A 20,904-nucleotide genomic window follows, 5' to 3' on the forward strand; every position below is an offset into this window, starting at 1 on the left:
TTTAGTTTTATGGGTAAGGAAGAAACTCTGTTTTTAATCACGTCAAAAAGATGTGTTTTAAATTCTTTTACTTAAAACAGAAAACAAAAGCAAGTAACGATTTTTTCTAATAATTATTACTGACCCAGGCAACGCCGGGTATTTTTGCTAGTAAATACAATAATTAGATCATTAAAATACTATCCATGTAGGAAAGTATGCTGAGAAAAGCACGAGGCGTAGTTGTTGCGCGCTGGAATAAACAACGCGAACGTGATCGCCAAATATCGAGGACGTCTGAAACCACGCCAAGTTACTACAAAGGTTGCTAGAAAAATCGAGGAGTAGCAGACACTTCCATAAAAAAAAATATTTGCATTCTTTGTTTCTGAAACTTTATTGCAAATTAAAGTTGCTTTAAAAGACACATTAATAAAAGGAAAATAATTGATGAAATCCTCAGAAGATTTTTGAGCACGTAACATTTTGCTCGAAATTATTGAAGAAGAACAACTGATGATAACATCCAAAACTTTTTGTTTTGTAAACTTACCCCGCTACTCTTTAAATTAGGAATGTTACAAAGCTTTGACATTATGTTTGTATTTAAAATTAATCATTCTTAATCTTGTAATTTTAAGAAATCCTTAACATGTTTTCAATTGTTCTGATTTCCCCCCTTAAATGTTTCTAGCTGGTGTTTCCATTCAATAGAAATCAAATCAGCTGCCCATGTAAAACGATAGCAGGAAGTTTTAAAGTTTTTTTTTCCTTTTAATCGTTTGAAATAAATGAATTTCCTGTATTTGAAAACTTTTAAACAAGAATGAATAGTGCAGAAGTATCCACTTCATTTACCAGTCCACTGACTGCTAGGATGCAAAATTCTACAACGCCACTTCGAATGAAACGCAAGACATCCAGACGAGATTTGGGTTTGAGTAAGTAAACATTGAAATTTGTCATACTTCTTGAAAAAAAAAAAAAAAAAAAAACTATTAATTTTCTCCCTATGATTAATTTACTATATTGTGCAACAGATGTGAGTGCGTCATGTTCCACTCCAAGGGGACACCGATTAGGAACTCTAAATTCATGTTTTAACTCGCCAACTGCAGGATCATCTATTCCGTGCTCGCAAGATAGCCCTGATGTCGTCTGGGATTACACCTCTCCAAAGCTTCCTAAAGGTAAAGGTTCATTTGAAAGATTCCACTGCAATGTATCATTGATATCATTTAGGGGGAGGTGGGATACGTTGGACCGGTCTCAATTATTTTAATACTATGAACATTTTTTATTTTTTTTTCATGACCACCACATAGCACCTGTGATCCTACAAATCCTTTTGTAAAACCACATGGTACAGTTATATTGCACAAATTTTATTTAAGAAACTGTTATTTTAGTAGTCCTGAGTAATTTTCAGAAGACTGTAATTTTATTTTGTTTAATGGTTTTCATCAAGATTGCGGGGAAAAAATTGAACTCCTTTCTTAAAGTAACATTCTTTAGTTCATAATAATTGGCAATTTTTTCATTTTTTGTCAGAAAGAAAAAAATATGACATCACTTTTTCAGACCAAGAAGGTGGGGTAGGTTGGTTCACTCTTTGGGGGGCATGTTGAACCGGACCAACCTACCCTACATAATTAATTTTTTTTCCTCTTAAATCTCAATATTTTTAACAATATTCTATGATTTTTCTTTTGATTTTTTAAAAATAATTGTGTTCTAATGGTGAATGCTTATTGCTGTTTTTAAATAAAGATATGATTTATCAAAAGAATCAATTTAATATGTTATATTTATCTTTAAACTTAATATTTTTCTCTCTACACACAACAGTGAATAAGGTAGTTACAAAGTTTACTAGTATTTATCACTAAAATTATAACAAATGTTGTTTGAGTTATGCAGTCCAGCATGCCCCACCAGCCAGACTAACGTATCCCACCCGTAGGGCACTTTGGTCCACTTAACGAGGTTCCCTTAAAAAATGAATATAAAAAAAGTTTATCAATTCAACACTTCCAAAAATCTGTGGGGTTTAGAAGTGTTTAGTGAAACTTACTGTAGAAAATCAAACATCATTAAATTTTTTGATGAGATATAAAATAATAAGTAAAAAACCATGCCAACCTGCCCTTATTATTTCTCATCTTGATAAAAATTGTATTTTAGTAATTTGAAGTTAAAGTAAGAAAACTTTTGTTGTGTGCCTACCGTATTATTGGATAGTGACTTTTTAAAAAATGCACTGTAATCTAGTGTATAAACTATATTATCTGATGACTCAGTTTAGTATTTTTAGTTACATGAGATTCCCTGTAAATATTTTTTTAAAGAATGTTATGATGTACTGAGTAAGTCGCCAAGAGCCAAAGCTGGCCCCTTGTCAATTTGGTCGCTGGACCCTCCTCCACCCCCTAATTTGCCAAATATTTACTACTCTGATTCAGAGCCAAGCCCCCTCAAGGGACGGGCCCCTAGTTTCTGATTAAGATGATATGGCGTCTTGTCGACCCTGATGCTGTATTACACAAAAATAAGTGCATTCTACTTTCAAAATGATCTCTTTTTTTTTTCAAACTTCAATTCTGAAAAATTAGAGTTATCCCCCCCCTTTAATGTTGTCAAAGATCGTTCAAAAGGGTTTTTTTTCCTCTTTTCCTTGTTCAACGTTGCCAAAGAGAACTTTAGAAGGTTTTAAGAAGGGAAAACTTCTAAATTTCATTCTCCTTCCTGTAATAAACTCACCGAAAGAAAATTTGTAGTCGCGTTTTTATTGTTGTCAAAAATTTGAGAACTCCGGAACCTCCCAATTTGAGAACCGCCCTTGTCATCAAGCATAGGTCTTATAACTTAAAAAAATATCTGAGTTAGAGCAAATACCTCCTCCTCTAACATGCCTACATGTATCCTAAAATTACATTTTTACAATTTCAATAACAAAATTTCCCAAATGTGTTTTTAAGGCTTCAAAAATTTCCAGGGGAGTGTCCGCAAACCAAATCCTTTCCCTTGTGTTACTACCTAATGTTGCCTGAATTGCGTTTAAAAAAATGTCTTTTGAAATTGCATCTAAATTGAGATACCGAACCCAAGTGTCAGTTTGGCATGTGTTTCAAAATATTTAAAATACTCCTAGGTCTGCTCTTTCCTTACAAACACTCATTTGGGCACTCCTGACTCTCAGACCTCATGAAAAGTGATTTATGGTACATATTACTATTTCATGTCCTACTTGAGGACGAATTAAAGGTCCTTATGTCACTGGTATCTATCGCAATTGTGACATTTACTACCCGCACCCCACCACAGATCTTTTTCTGAACCAATATAACTTGTACATTATTAAATTTCGATTAAATAATATTATATTAAATAATTTAGATTATCTGAGAAAACATTTGCTCACATTTGGATAGAGTAGCTTTAACTCTCTGTAATTTAGTAAAAAACTGTTCAAAAGGAAAAATTCCAAAAACCAACCAATAATACCGCCTACCCCCCTCCCACGTCTTCTTCCAAAAATTTTTTCATTTTGCTGTGTTGCCCCCCCCCCCTCCTTCTTCGATATGTACCAATATGCAATATGCTTCAAAAATCTTAGCAACAGATGACTTTTTTGTCTTTTTGTCGACAATTTTTGAACCTCCCCCGCCCCCCCCCCCTCCCATTGAAACAAAATCCTGGCTACGGCCTTGCTATACAATAAGTCAGTCAAACATAAACTGAATTGCATGAATAGAAGTTACTGTTGGCCTGTTTGTTTTCTTTAAACTAAAGCTAAGAAGAAATATAAAGCTACATAGTTTCAATTGTTTAAATGCTTTGAGACTTGACTCACTTACGTACCAGGTGATATCTCAGTGAGGTAATTATGTAGCTAATTCAGTGGAATCTCGATTTTAAATATTCTATGCGATGGGAATCTTGCATATAGTGGGCATATGTTTTCAAAGTATGAATCCGTAAGTGCATTTATTTCTCCCTCTACTAAGTTTGTTTTGTATCAATTTGTAAGGGCCATTAGTTCTTTTCACATATTTTATTGTAGTGCTTCTATCCGCATGACACTAAAAAAACAAATCGAAATAGGATGTAAAATGTATTGTACTTATCCCTAAATTCTTATGTAGTTTTCTCAGCTCATATTTCTTGTGCCATATCCCTCCTGTAAAATATCGAGGCTAAAACAGGTATAACAGATTGAGGAGAAAATACAAGAGAGAGAAAGAATTAAATGTACATCAACGAACGCTAAAACAGATCAAACAGTTATAGATCTTCTGATAAATCAAAAATTTATATATTTAATGACTTAATTCCTTTATTTGGTTGATTTTTAAAATTTCATATAACTGTTAGTCTTATTTAATGGAGGCTTTGTTAAAAAAATAAACATTCAATTTTAAATTTAAGCAATGTAGATCAAATAAGTGCTTTGTTTTGACCCATAAACTAATTAACCAGTTTGGCAAAAAAGTTGAAAAGGAATCATGACATGCTATAACAGAAAAATACCACCTTTGTCCATGCTTTGCAAGTTTTCGTGGTTTATAAAAGAGTACAAACTCTTTTCTGCTGAAACATCTCCTTTCACCGTACTACAATACTACAGTAAAATTCCGTTACAACGAACTTTATGGGACCTGATATTTTGTTCGCTGTAACGAGAATTTTATTGTAACGGAATTCAAGCAATGCAACAGCAATTACATTGGGACTAAAAATTCAATTCGTTGAAACGGAAATTTTGTTGTATTGAACGGGATTTCACTGTATTTGCAAAGTCAAAAATTCCAAAAGATTTATGTGAGAAACGGAAATTTCGTTGTATTGAACGGGATTTCACTGTATTTGCAAAGTCAAAAATTCCAAAAGATTTATGTGATAAGACACATTAAGTATTTGTGTGTGTGTTTTTTTTGTTAATGTAACTTATTTATTCTTTTAATTCTAAGGTGCTAAAAGAAGAGAGATCAATATTACTATTGAAGAATTTCTTAAAAATCTCAATCAGAAACAAGTGAGTAAAAATTTATTGTTTAATACATTACTCTTTTATATTTTTATGATAAAGCAATAGTCCAGTCAAAGAGTCCTCAAAAGAGGGTTGTAGTGTGCATGGAATATACGGTAATTTGTTGTCTTCAGAATATTGTTAAGGATAGTAAGTAAACATACTAAAAGTCTCCCGACCCTGGGGGGTGAGCTAAAGGTGGGAGGGAGGGGGGGAAACAAATTTTTGGATTTTTTAAATATTTGTCAAAAATGGTGAAAAAAAGGCGTTCAAAATAAAAATAGAAGTTAAATAAAGTTTCTATAAAACTGTTTCTGCACACATTTGTCAAATTTTCATAAATTTTCAGGGTATATGCTATGAAAAATTGATGATTTTTAAAGAAAATCTATTGTTTTGTCAAACATTTGCTCCTAGTGCCTCCCAGGATCAGTATTCTAAAAAATTGTCTAGGACAAAGTTGTAGAGCTTTAAATTTCTTTCAATTTGATATACTACTTTGTTACACTTTATTCAACCGATCAAAAGTTATAGAATTTCAAACATGCACCGTCATGGTAAAAATTTTAACACTTGCTATTCACAAATGTCAAACTGAGGAAAGAGAAAGTGCGCGATTCTTTCGCGTCAATGAATTCAACAATCCTGATTGACAATGGAGAAGTATATGTGGATTACTACAACAGAAATGATGTTACGCTTCAAGGGGGAGTGAAGAGGGGTAGGAAAAATTGTAATTTTGTGACAAAGGGGAAGAGTAAAACGATGTGTGAAATCAAGCATTTTTTAATAGGAATATGTTTGTGAAAAGTACTTTGGGAACTGATGTGATATACCCCACCCTTGGCGACTTTTTCCTGTTGGCGCCAAGAAAGTGTCGCCAAGAAAACGATGTATGACGACATATGTCATACATCGTTCTTAGCGATGCTTTTTTAGCGCCAACAGGAAAAAATCAGATAAAAAAACATGATCAAAGCACTTCAGAACACAATATATATAGAAACAACATAAAAGCACAACAAAAAACATCACGAATATATGCTTCAAAAATGTACAGGGCCGGGGTTTTTTGTAAACATATTAAAATACAATGAAATAAATTATTGTATTAATTACAAGTCAAAATTAATACATTAATTTTTTTTTTCATCATTTCTCTGGGATACGAGCCCTCGGTCTCATAGTACTTTCGTAATGAGACCTCGGCTCGCCGGCCCTGCCTCGGTCTCATTACGAAAGTACTATGAGACCTCTGGCTCGCCAGGACCTCGCTCCGCTCGGTCCGTTATCCCTCCGACTGTTAATATACATTACAGTCGGAGTATGGTCACAGTTATGTATATTTTCATGACACCCAAGGGTCGCTCCTTCCGTTCAGTGTACAATAATGACACAGTTTTAAGTGTGAAATATGCACCATTATTGTGCAGATTTATTAATAAAATTCAGCATTTTTAAGAGTACAACCGAAAGAACTTTCAATTGTTAACATAAAATTCAGTACCTAAAGGAGGCACGTTAATAGAATGTCTAAATAATTCGTGGCATCGATAAGAATTAACTTTTAGAACAAAATAACCGTACTATTTCTGTAAAATTAATTTACATACAGTAAAAATAAAGTTAAAAACTACAAGAACCATTCAAGGATTTGTAAAAACAAAGAATTTTGGAAGTGAGAGGTTTTTTTTGAATTCTAAAATAAAGAACTTACCTTTTTATATGGTATAAATATTCACACTCAGTCTAAAACAATACATCATATGACAATGGTACGTTACAGATACACACCACGTTTGAGTTAACTTTTAATTAACCTTCAAGTTTGAAGAAACTGGCATTTTCTAATGTTTTTTACTTCAAAACACAACTACTGAATTTAAACTAACACAAAATAAGCATTCATGTAAGGTATATTGCACGAAACAACACCACGTATCTCTCCTGCGTGAAACCCAAACAACCCAAGTAAACAAGTTTGAACAGATCTGTAAGATTGCCTTCGGGTTGCTAAACACAGGTTAGTTTGGCCAGGGATGCCATGCATAAAAAATTATCGCCTCATTGGCGAGAAAAATATTTTAATTTTGTGCAAAAAAAATCGAATGTCGCCAAATGGGGGGGGGGGGGGGGTATATCACATCTGTACCGTTCTTTGTTAAGGTGGACTGGTCAAAAATATTGAAAAAACTAACATCATTTATGGACAGCCCCTTACCAAGAAATCGGACGAAGATTTGTTGAATTATGTATATGCTGTATGAATTAGCTCCATACACACGGCATTATTTAACCAAAGAAGACTGAAAAAGTGCAGAAAGTTAGCACTTCCTCGGTAAGAAATTTGTTAGAAGTGATTAATAGGTAAGCATTCCGAAAGCCCCTGTCCTTGGGGGAAGTGGGTGTTAAAGAGGAGAGGCAGGAAGCCAATTTTTGTGGATTTCGATTATAACTCAGAAACAGCAGAAAAAATGTGATCCAAATAAAAGTAAAAGTTAACTAAATTTATAGTATAATTGTTTTCATACATATATGTCACATTTCTAGTGGTTTTTTGGGTTTACGTTCTTGAAAACCAATAATTTTGGAGAAAAAAATTGCCTCGTTTCTTTTGTCTCAGAGTGTCTGTGCCAAACAGGCACTTAAGGGATCTGTAATCTGCTGCAATCATATGGCTTGGACCCTTACGGTTTTCTGTGTCTCGAAAACCCACCAGCTGAACACTTGAACTGCGGATTCAAACCTGATACCAAAGAAATACGAAGCCAATGCCCAATCACAGCGACACCCAGCTGACAAGCAATCAAAAACTATGAATTCTAACATGAACACTAAATTTCATTATTTTTATTGAAATGAATATGTGACGCTATAGCATGATAATGATTAATAATAGAATTACGGTAAATATAATTGGCACGCATATAAGTAACGAAAATATTATGAAACATTATATTTGCAACTTTTTAAAATTAAAATAAAGTTTATATATGTGTATAGAATAAGATTTCAAAAATATTAAATTTTTTTTTTTAGATTCCTGATTGTAATTCTCAAGCATCTCATCATATAAAACTATTAGAAAAGTGGATGGCTCATCAAACCACTGTTTCCACTACGAAAAACACGCACAAGTAAATTTTTCTTTCCTATTATACAATCTTGCTGGAAAGTTGGCATTTTGTTTTCAATGTAAAAATTTAATTTTAATTTCTTTCATTGTGAATAAAAAGTGAATCAGAATGTATATTTCTGTTATATATAAATATAAAATTTTCAGTTATACGGAATAAGTGTTATGAAATTAAAGAAGTTTTATGTAAAAAATAAGCTTTTAAACAAATGAGCTGTCATTTTAATTGAATTTGTTGTTCATGTTTATTGATGGGAAAAAAATGGCTTTTTGACTGTTAAAGTTGTTGAAATCGTTAGTAAAATTTAGATCTAATTTGCTGTTGAATTGTTTTCTGCTTCAATAACTCATTCCTTTTAGTTACCTACTTAAAGGAAATAGTAAAACTGTTAATTAGGAGTAAAATAAATTCTTTTACTTCTTAGTTTGGAAATATTTTAATTTTTGTTCATTACAAAAATACATAAAAACTAAATTCTTAATGACTTAATATGCTTTCCAATTTTTTTTTTTTAGAACAGTCAAATTGGAAAGTAAGAAGCGTTCAAAACGGGTGATTGCAGAGATAAAGCAGTTCATGGAATCAATTCAAAGTAAAATATGTTCTCTTATAAAAAAATCTCGATACTGTTAAACCTCTTTAATCCAAACCCCTGTAATCCAAACGTCATAGATGTAAAATACATGTTCTGTAAAAAAATTAATTTAGCTTGAAACAATTTTTGAAAATTTTAACCCGGGAGAACTCGCATCGGGCCTCTCAAGCCCGGTCATTACAAAACTATGCTGCCAAAAATCACTCCTTCAACAGAAATGAATGAGGTCCACAGTAGCTGCGTTCAAGGTGACCTACATACTGACCACATGATTTTCAGGAATGTACATTCCCCTTTTCCCCAGAACATTCCGGTTGGGGCCTCAGAGGCCCGGAGCAAGCGCTCACGCTTTTCGTTTCAGATTGTAAATGTAAAGGAAGAGGTTGTGAAATGCATCGCTATTTAAGCTACAAAGATGAAATGAAGAGGTTGCAGACCTTGCTAGTAGAGATTTCAAGTGATGAGACCTCCCTTCATGAAGATAATGAAGAAGAAGTTGACACAGAACAGTATAGCAATCATCAAGTCATTCTTAGAAGAAGATTTAGATTCATGTAATCATAAAACTTTCTTAAACCTTACTTTTTAAAACATATTTTAGAGGCTGTTTATCTATTTATATTTCAGTGTTAAAAACACGATTTTCTTTTCTATTTTGCAAACTCAATTTACTGAAATAACCACTCCGGGCCTACGGAGCCCCCCCCCCCCCCCCGTGAGCGTTCGTGTGACAAAAAGTACCGCGAGTTCTCCCGGGTTAAAACTTTGATGAATTACGTATTACGACATTATGCACAGTAGTGCAGTACTGTTCTATATTGTATGTTTATTGATTTTATTTTTTCCCCACTGTAATACTGCTTATATTCTATGTTTTCTGTTCATTAAACAAAAAAAACTCCTTAAAACATTTCTCTCTTTTCTGTTACACGTATGATCCGTCTTAGCCATGTTCTGGCTACTTTGTATAGGAAGTTTGAAAAGCATATTTTCTGTAATCCAAACATGGTAATAGTCCGAACTTCCCTAGATTCCATTTAGTTTGAATGAAAGAGGTTCTACTGTATCATCTTGTGTGGTACATTGATTTTTATTTGTAATTAATATCATGGTTAGAATACAGCTATGGTTTTCTTTTTTTTCTTCAACTATTCTAAGTTTCATTCCCCTCCCCTCATTTAAGGCATTTTTTTTTTGTTTATATCAGTCATCATTAAGATTCATGTTGCTAAAAGTTCTTGCATACTTATAACAAACTTATTTTGAAAGAAATTGTAAATGATTGATTAGAGCTACATTAGGCAACAATGTAGAAAACCATACACCCTAAACCCTAATCCTACATTGCAGTGCTTGTATGTATTAAAATGTTTATTAAACTGTTCAGAGGTGGATACTTTGTGCAAGATTGGGCCTATTTTCAATGTGATTCAAAGATGTTTTTCAAAATGTAATTTGTAGCAATTAACATTTTTAGAGAACTTAGCAATTAACATTTTTATTCAATAGTTGTACATTGCATTGAATAAATGCAAAACCAGAGATACAGAGGACTTTTCAGCACAGTGAAATAAAATACATGCAGTTATTCAGGCATTCATGCCAATTGTTTCAATTACAAATAAAATGATTTTGTGAAATGAGTCTGCTTTTACAATAACAAAGTTTAGGAAGCATTTAGTTTTACTTTGAAGAATTTAGAAATGTCTGCCTTTGGAGCTCTTTGCCATCTTAATAAACTATTGATTCTCTTGGCCTAATGAATTGAACAATATTACTATACCCCATTGGCATATATAAATTCATTCCACTTAATTATATTTAGACGAATTCTGGGATTTTAGATTGCTCAATGCAGTTTTTGTAAAAGATCCCTTCATACTATCATGTGTTTCATGGAAATGAAAGGATTTATCTTTCCCTTTATGAGTTTTTAAGGGTTCATTTAGGATTAAGGAAAAAATCCCTGAATAGTTCCAAATACAAGTACAAAAGTGATGACCAGCAACAGGCTCTGGGCTCAGCTAGGCTGGTCCTAGTCTGGTTATCTATCCCCAATGAAGATCTAGAGCTCTCTTAAAACTATTCACCCCATTGCAGGTTACGGCTGCTTCTGGTAAACTATTCCATATACGTACAGCCGAGCTTTATTGATGTAGCAATTTTTCCTGATTTCAAAATCAGCTTGGGATTTGAAAAGGTTGAAACAATGTTTGGTTTTGTCATCTGTGTAGAAATTCAGCCCATGCGCGTCCCCCTTTTAATAAACTTAAAACCCTAGATCATATCCTCTCTCATTCCTCAAGACTACACATTCAACATTCTAAGCGAGGAATCATAATCTAAATTATAAAACCTCTTTACTAACCTCATGGCCCTCCTTTGAACCCTTCCCAACAAAGTGATATCTTTCTGACTGAAAATGAGCAGCATACTTCAAATGAAGTCTTACCAGACTTCTGTTTGAGAACTTTCTTACCATTTCATGAAATAAACCTACTGATGAAACCCAACATTCTGTTGGCTTTGCTATTTGCTACACTGCATTGCTGACTTAACTTCAAGTCCTAGTTAAGACACCCTGATCAACAACTGTTTCTTCTTTGCTCAAGCTAAATACTTGTAAGTAATAGCTTGCATGCTTATTTCTATGACCTAGCCCTTATGACAAAATGCGCTTATCATCTAGCCCATGATAATCATAATTATTAAATAATAATGCTGATCCAGCTATAGGTACTTAGAATTCCCTCCTTCTGGGATCCCTATGTTCAAAAGAACATTTCAAATGGTACCAACCAATATTTTGTCTTATATATTTTCCTGGAACATTTGAATGTAAGTAATTCAATTATACAAAAGCCAAATTCCCACTTTTCACGCTTAATTTTAGGCTTTTGTCTGGGATTTCATTTTCATTGATGGCATTCCTTGCCATTTGCTTCTGGGACAAAAACCAGTTTGCCATTGTGATACAATGAAGCCAAATATTCTTATTAGCTCATGAGCTCCTAGCAAAGAAAACAGTTGCTGAGCATTTTCAGAGATGGTGGTGTATGTTTGAAGGGATGGTACAGAAATGTGTTATTAAATTTTCAGAAGCTTTAATCTGCAAATAGTTTAAAATTAGTGACTCGATTGTATTAAACTTCTGAAACTACTGTTATAATACATATTTTTTGTATGTTGGACGGGAGGGTGAGATATTTTCACCTGCAGTTTATTGCTTATATTTTTATCCACAGAGTTAATTTTAGTTTGAAATTAAGCACCTTTAATGCTAAAAAATGCTTTAAAAGGAATATGCACATTCTATTCAATGACTCAAATGTCTCTACTTTTTTGAAAGTGTTTCTTTAGTAGTATATTTACAACTATTTCATTTTGCTTTATAGATAAAAAACAGGACTTTAAATCCCCAGAATCAAGGTATGCTCTCATTTTGGCTATGTTGTGTGCTATTTTATTTGATTTTGCTATTAAAATGAAGTCAAGACTTGAAAAGAGTTTTTTTTTTTGTGATAGGTTAATGCCTTAAGGAAATTTGTATCACTGTCATATACCTTATTTTATGTATGAAGTTATTTATGTATTTTTCATCTTCCTGTAACTATTGCAATATCTATGTCAAAATGTCTTAGTGCCTGCTCCAGACTTAAACATATGTGAGTGTGGTTAAGTCACTATCAAAAAAATGGGAGTCATGTTTTGGAAAATGAGTCAGTTTAAAAAACCTTCTTTAAAATAGCAAAAGAAAAAAAAGTTGCTTCTGTCCTGTATGATTTTGCAACCAAATGTCTATTTTTACACAAAATAAGTGAGTTTAGCATGTATATTATATGAAGGAGTAACCTATTTTTATTACCTAAAAATATCCCCTGATATGAAAAAACAATTTAAAAAAAAAAGAAGAAGAAGAAAATGCACAATTCTTAATCTTGAATGGTAAAAAATGAAGGTTCTTTGTTTAATGATGCTCTATTTGATAACTTTTCAGGTCCCGAGCCCTCCACTGTAGTTTTAGAGAAATTCTGTAAAAGGATGCCTTCTATTTATGGACGATCATTTGTGGTCCCTTGAAAGTCGTTTAGTAGAGAACCAGTTGTATATTGTTCAAACATTGACATTGTTACAGGGTGTTCCGTTTTAACCTGCAAGACCTTTATTTTCGCAACCTTTAGTCCTAGATGTATACTTCCAATTGCAAAAATGTTCAAAATCAGATGCAGAATTAAGATATTGAAAGTTTGAAGTAAAAATAAAAATGAGTTAAAAAGTACAAAATTTAACTTTTTATACAGGCCCCAGGTCCCCTAACTTATGTTTAGGGAAATAATCTCCATTGAAAAATAATTCCAACATAAAAACTTTGAAATTAGTACGGTCAATATTCATTGAGATATGAAATGCAGAGTTTTGTAACCTACACCACTTTTCACTAGCTGTCAATAACACCTTTTGGGAGAAAATATAGCAGTTAACAAGTATTTAAAATTATATGTGCACATAGAGAGTGTTTTTCAAGCTGTTTGAGGTTTTGCAGCATGTTTTTGCGTATTACGGCATAACATTTGCATTTACTTTTGAATAGCAATGAAAAATATAAATACTTTGTTTTTCTTACTTTGACGACCTGTCATTCTTCTGAAAGAGCGATAAGTTCCAATCTCATCTTCTGTATGATCCCTTAAATCTTTGAATTGGAATATCTCTTTGAGTTTTGGTCGCACAAATGTGAAGTTTTTTGTGTCAGTAATAGTTTTCAATGGAGATCATGTCCCTAAATATGAGTTAGGGGACCTAGGGCCCGTATAAAAAGTTAAATTTTATATTTTGTCACTCATTTTTATTTTTGCTTCAAACTTTCAATATGTTAACTCTGCATCTGATTTTGAACATTTTTGCAATTGGAAGTATACATCTAGGACTTACGGTTGCGAAAATAAAGGTCGTGCAGGTTAAAATGAAACACCCTGTACATCAAATACAGTGGAATAGCATAATTTGGAACAAAGATTGCTGTTAGAAAGAAATTGCAAATTAGTAGAATGTTGAGGGCAGGGGAATAATCCTTTCTTCTTAGTTAAAGGGAATAATGATCTTTCATGGGGTAAGAAATTCTAACATTCATATGCTGGCTTGTACCAGGTAAGAAGAGGGGTGGTGGTCTATTGTAGAAAAGGACAGAAAAAACACTGTGTTACTGTTTTTTTTTTTTTGGATGAAATTTTGCGTGCCGAAGTTTGACTCCAAATTTCTTAATTTATGTTCTTTTTCTTTTATTATTATTTTTGAATTTAGGTAACTCATTTGCTAAACAGTATCATCATTTTTTAAATTTATTTTTTTGTGGATAAGACTATATTTAATTTATAGAATGACAAAATTAAGAATGCATTTTCCTGAAATCTTTTTTTTCTATAAGGAAAGAGGGGGAATCTCCTCACAAAAGTTTTTATATTTCATTTGAATATTGTATGTAGAATTAATGAAAATTACCAAATGAATGACTGGTTGTTTTGCTAAGAACTTGATTAACATTTGTGTAATGTATTTTTTGAGCAATCACGATTGCTTATTGTTCTCACTTGACTGTTTTGATGTGCTACCATTTTATTTTCCCGCCATCACCCTCTGCAGCATCACCGTCGGCCGGACGCCTCACGATGCTGCTCCTCTAGCGAAAACTGTCTCCAGGTTGCATCCATGTCCTACACACACGTGCACACCTACACTCACATACACACACACATACACAAAACACACCTGTGATTGCGAAAAACATAATTTGAATTCAAAATGTCAAAATTCAAATTAATATTTTTTTTTTTTTGGAAACTGCCTCAACTGACATCTTACTCATTTTAGGCACATCAGTGAACTGCAGAATAATGAACAAGATGCAAGGAGTGGAAATACTTCATTTACAAATATTGATAAAAAGTCATTTATTGAAGGTGCAAGTGGAAGTGATTCAGCAGATGAACTATGGGGTGATCTTGATAACAGTTTCATGGTAAAAGCAACACAACTCTTAGAAGACACTAATCCTGGTTGTAAAAATCAAAATTTAGATCTTTTATCAACAATACCCGAAACAGTTCCTAGTGCTCAGATTTTGAATCCAGCTCCTTTGGCAATAGACAGTCTTGCAGAAACTGCAGCAGAACCCAATTGTTTGAGTACTTTACAAAATCACAAAGATCTTGAAAATCAGACTGAATTCATGTTGACCCAGTTATTAAACTGTGAGTGGGACACTGATTCAGAAGATAATTGGGACAATGGTTTTATTTTGGAAGATGACGATTTAAGCCAAATTCCAGAAGAAGTTTTGTCAGGAAATATTGGGAAAAACAATGTTGCTGATAGCATGAATAGGCAGAAAGAATCGTGTGCAGAACCTTGTGATGTACGTTTAAATGATGTACAGTTCGACGATGAATTATTTAAGGAAGAATTGGAAGAAATGGTGAATAAAAATAAAACTTGTACCACCTCCAGTAAAGATGCTCCAGTAATTTCTTTGTCCGAATCAACTGAAAACAATAGCGGAGATATATTCAATAACTTTGATGATGTTAATTTTGATGATGAATCTATTCTAAGCAAACCGGAAGTTTTATCTTGGATAGATGAAGTTGAAAGCAAGTACAATTTACTTACTATTTTTCTACAATATTTTAAAAATATATAGCATTTCACATTAACCAAATGACCTTCTTAAACATACATGTAAAAACCAACTTACTTGGTAGAATTCCGAGATTGATGTCTTAATTTTTAAAATCTGAATGTTAGTGACCTTCAAAATAAGAAAGTTAATATTACTTTTGGATTTATGATGTCATTATAGAAGTTTATTTTACATTTATTAGCTCACCTTTAAGTGTCTACCTATAATTTTATGCACTTTTTGAAATGAAATTTTTTATTATTGTTTTGAGAAAGAGAGAGGGAAAAATGTTAGAAGAAAGAGAAAAAAAAAAAATAATAAAATTTTTTTATTGTTTTTTTTCTTTTTCCTCTGGTACGTTCATTGTGAGTTTTTGACTTTTGGTTTGATTTCATTTAATATTTTACATTTTAAGGCATTTCTTTTCCTAAAGTTCTGGAATTCACTACAACAATCATTTGGTTAGGAACAAGAAAGTGCACCTCATAACCTTTTTTTTCTTCCCATTTTAATTCAACTTTGTTCTTTTATTTCATTTTAGGTGAAATTTTCATGTTAATTTTGAGAGCAGAAACAAAAAAAAATTTCCCACACTTTAAATTTTCCTAACAATCAAAAGGATCTTTTGTAAAATAAACTTCAATAAATTTATTAAGAGCGTATGACATAACTGATTTGTTTTACGTCAATTCTATGTATTTTTAAGGAAAAGTTTTGGACATTCCCATGATTTCTCCCAATACGATTTTGATTCCCTGGCAGCTACAATGTTTTAATAAATACAGTAGACCCTTATTTTAAGCGGGTTGATTTTACGCAGTTTCGATTATACGCGGTTTAAGATTTGACACCTTTATTTTATTTTACGTGGATGAGTTTTGGTTTTATGTGGATGCGGCAATGCAAACACATAAAATTTTCCCCTCTTTCAAAATCCAAACTCCTAAAGATTGCAGATTACGCTCAATCAACTGCATTTTGGCGTGCTAATATTCGAGCTTGGGCCACTGGAGACATTTTATGCGATTGGTTCCAGAGCTCTTTCCAGAAGTAAAGTTATTAAACTCACACAGTTCAGAACTCACTGGAAAAAGAGTTTTTAGGAATGACAAATGAGTCCAAAACCAACGAGGACACCGACGGTGGTGACACACAATCAAAAATGTTGATATTGAAAATTTTGAGCCATTCCTAGACAATAGAAATGATCTTTCTGATTTGTTAGTGAAGGAAGATTCTATCATGGAAATGATGCAAGTGGTCATGGATGCGTTAATGCTTTGCAAAGAATTACAAAGAAAAATTCTTAATGACTGCCAAAAGACTATCATTGCCAGCTCCTCTTCACAAACCAGAACACAAAATTAATTTATGTTTTCTTTATGCATGTTGTGCATAAAAATCGATATAAGTACACATTAATCTTATTATACAATTAGTCATCACTAGAATGAAGTATTTTGTTATCTACGGAACTAAACCTGTATTTTAACACTACTATTAGGTCTTAATTTACTCAGTTTTGATTTACGCGGCATTTCCGTGGAACGTAACACCCACGTAAAACGAGGGTCTACTGTAATTTTTATGTGTAAGTGCTTCCGATTGGGTGCATAGTTGCCAACATATCAACTATAAAAATCTTACAATGCATGACGTGGGTGTATTTGTACACTTTTTTAACCAACACACAATAAACCGTTAAAACTAAAAGCATTATGTTTTCAAATCTTTACTTATAATTAATCAGCACAGATGAAAAACGGAAGAAAAAAAACTGGATTCACAAAAGAGAAACATAGGATTACAAGCAGTTAGTTTCAAAAAGACAGGCCTGTGCATTTAAAAATTTAAGAATACAAGTGTGCACTTTTAAATTATTGTCTAATATTTTTCTGTAAGATGCATCATTTAATATTAATCTTTAAGAACATTCTTTTGGAAGAAACTAATAACTTGCTGCAGTATCTTACTTTTTCTTTCGTAAATTAATGCAGTCAGCTGCTTTTGCTGAAACTACTTTAACTGGAACTTAAGCTTTCTTAAGTTGCTGACTTAGCAACATTCAAAAATTTTATTTCAATAACTTTTTCAAAACAATAGTTTTTTTTTGCAAGTTCTTAATGATTAAAATGTTATCCAGGTATTATCAAACAGAGAACTGCACAGCTCTGTCCCTGCCTTTCTGACACTACTGAATATTCTCTTGCACTCTGCATTGCTGTGAAGTATGGCTAGAATGGAAAGCATAGAAAAGGAGAGCCTTTCATACATCAATGAACCATTGACATTAACTAATTTCTTCAAAAGTAGCTTATTTTTTATCCATCCTCTCCCTTTTTAGCACAACATCGGGCAAATCGTCTATTTGTACAGAGCGAAATTCACTTTGGAGCTTATCTTAGGCTCCCCATCTGCAGTTTCTCTATTCTTTTGAAGCAACATAACAGGAAATTATTAAAAAAAAAGCAATACAGTCGACGCTCATTATAACGACCACACATTATAAAGACCGTCCCACTATAACGACCAGTGGCAAAAGTCCCAACTTTGTTCCCATGAACACTACGTTAATTTGCCTTCGTTATAACGTCCATTCTGTATCGTCTAATCCAATACAACGACTGAATTCAGCGGACGCTATTTCAGGTGTTCTTCCCAATAAAACAAATTTGTAGCTTAAAATGGCCTTGATTATTGTTTACGGACATCTGCCTGAAGTTTTCAATGTCAAATCCAACTTTGAGAGGGGGTGCGCGTGGATTACCATTCACCGCAGCTAGCATAAGAAAAAAAAAAAAAAAAAAATAATGGGAGGAAAAATCGAGAAATTTCCAGGTTCCTAAGAAAAGGGAGTTGACAGATGTGTTGGTAGTTTGGTGTTTGAATCTAGCGGTTTTTAAGATTTGCGGTTCTCGAGGGACTTTCAAATGTTTCTTTGAAAAGCAAAAAAAAAAAAACTTATCACCTATGTCTGAAACGGAAAATAATGTTTTGCAAAAATCACGTCTGCTAAAAAGGCAACCATCTGTTTCTGGTTTTATCTTCAGAAAATGTAGTGGTAGCAGTAGTAGTAGCAGATTTGTAAGTGTGTAACATTTTCCTCCCTATATTTTCTACTTTAAAATTTCTATAATGTTCTGTCATAGTATTTTGCACACGATTTTTCTAAAAATTCCTACGATAAAAACAATTTGGGCATTTAACTGGAATGTTTGAAAAAGTACCATTTTTTTACGGAACAACGGGGCATGCAAGATGACTGTGTATATATTTTTTAATTATACCTCTTATAACGACCACTCGTAATAAAGATCTTTTTCTCTGGGACGGAGATGGTCGTTATATCGAGCGTCGACTGTACCAGACATCTAAAACCTAATTATCTTACAGTTATGCCATAAGATCTTACATACTTACAATACCTCCAAAAATCTTACAATGTAAGGCTAAATCTTACAAGTTGGCAGCTATGATAGTGTATGTGTAAGATGTTTTCAATCTGCATTATAACTGTGTTATTATTTTTAAAGTAAAGACCTAAATCTTTTTGTAAAAATAAACAAAATTATCTTTTCTACTCCTCCAAGACGAACACTAATGGAGCAGATTGAAAGGAGAAGAGGTAGAGTAATGTAAAATAAAACAAAATTCAAGTTTTGACTCCTAGCAATCCTGGGATAAATTAATCAAGACTACCGTTTTCAATATAGATGTTATTCTAGTAAGTTGAAATAGCATCCTTTTAATTTATTGAATTAGTTAAAGGTATTTTTATTTTACGACTGCAAAATGATGTAAACTATGCGTTTTTGCTTTTTGTTTTGGTGAGTCTACTAGATTTTTTGGAAGTGAGGTAAGCAGGTATATAGCTGTGATGAAGTGTAATAATTAATGTACATTTATATGGGACAGTACAATGCTAAGGATAAAATCTGTTACTTAGATTTCATTTGATATTTGTATACAAAAGTTTTTAACATACGCAAGTAATCTAACTAACACCATGGTTTCTTGCTGAGTGCAATATCTTGAAAAACTATCATAGATAACATTTTTTACTAGTTTATTTCATCTTTTGTTTGGCAAATTTGTCTTGTAAAATAAACCATGCAGGTTTATAAAATAATTATACTCTCATTACTTCTGTTCAGATCAACTAACTCAAAAGGGATCACAAGAAGGACCAAAATGTACTCCCGAGGAGATAAAGAAAAAGAAAGATGAAGCCCTTCGAAAACGTCAAAACAAGCAACTGTCTTCAAAGCCCCTATCAAGATAAATTTGTTTATTGTTTATAAATTAATATTTTAAGCCAAATGTAATAATTTTGACTGATGGTCCATTTTTTATGTGAGATGATGGAGCAGAATTATTTTTTCATGTATCAGAAAATTTATTAAAGTATTTTATAGAAATTTCAGCGTTTATTAGCCAGCATAAAATTTTCTTTTTGATTGATGAGGTTCATAATGTATCTTTATAGGTTAAATCATGCAAACAATTGAGACCTAATATGGTAAAAGTATAAGAATGTTTCAGTAATTGAGTCATTAACTTCAAAGTTAAAAAATATTTTAAAAAGTCAGGATGAGAATTATTTCCTTTTTAACTTGAAATAATTACTAATGTGACGATCAGCAACAGCTCTGGGCTCAGCTGGGCCCGTCCTAGTGAGCTTATTAGTCCTCAACGAACATCAATGGCCCTCTTAAAGCTCCCCACCCCTTGCTCATTATCGCCTCTTCCGAGAAGCTGTTCCAAGTCCACAGCCCTACTAGAGAAGTAATTTTCCATAATTTCCAGCTTGGCCTGAGATTTGAATAGCTTAAAACAATGACCTCTCATCCTGCTTTCTGTGCAAAAATTTAACCTGTTAGCAAATTTAAACAACTGAATCATGTCCTCTCACTCTCCTCACCAGGCTACACTATTAAGATCCTATGTCTTCGCTGAAAATACTTCCAATTTACTTGGGTGTCTCCAGAAATTTAATGCCTTCTCTTCAACTCCCAATCAAAAAAAAAAAAAAAAAAAAAAAAAAAAAAAAAAAAAAAAAAAAAAATGTTCATCTAAGCCAGGACATTGCTTATCAAAATAGGAACTTTTGTCCTGTTGGCATGATTTTTACAAAAAAATGATTAAAAAAAAAAACAAAGCCTATAATCATTGCAGACGAGGCTCAATGATGTGGACTCACGTTAAAAATATTACAGTAATTGATTGGTCTACATGCAGTCCTAAATTCTATTTCAGGCATTATTTTCAAAAAAATATTCGTGGTTTCTGGTAGTTCAGTTAAGTTATTGGTTTTTATATATTTCTTATATTAAACTAATGCTAATTATTTGAACAGTTTATACATCTTTTGTTCCCAACACTTGATAAAATAAAAAGAATATGTTTAGTGGCATTTTGAGTTGTGATCTGAGGATTTGACCTCTGACCCTCACCTTGAAAACATCCTGTGTGCACCACTGCTCCAGGC

General features: G+C 32.7%; 1 protein-coding gene across 1 annotated transcript; it reads left to right on the top strand.

Moving 5' to 3' along the window:
- Window positions 1-537: 537 nt before the first annotated feature.
- LOC129222692 (uncharacterized) lies at window positions 538-19,833 on the top strand. The gene is made up of 8 exons (XM_054857224.1): window positions 538-920; window positions 1,020-1,169; window positions 4,950-5,014; window positions 8,048-8,145; window positions 8,661-8,737; window positions 12,136-12,169; window positions 14,609-15,387; window positions 19,571-19,833. The coding sequence occupies exons 1-8, from the start codon at window positions 806-808 to the stop codon at window positions 19,696-19,698; spliced, it is 1,446 nt and encodes a 481-aa protein (XP_054713199.1). The 5' UTR covers window positions 538-805; the 3' UTR covers window positions 19,699-19,833.
- Window positions 19,834-20,904: the final 1,071 nt, after the last annotated feature.

This window comes from Uloborus diversus, chromosome 5, assembly GCF_026930045.1.
Source record: "Uloborus diversus isolate 005 chromosome 5, Udiv.v.3.1, whole genome shotgun sequence".
Taxonomy (NCBI): Eukaryota; Metazoa; Arthropoda; class Arachnida; order Araneae; family Uloboridae; genus Uloborus; species Uloborus diversus.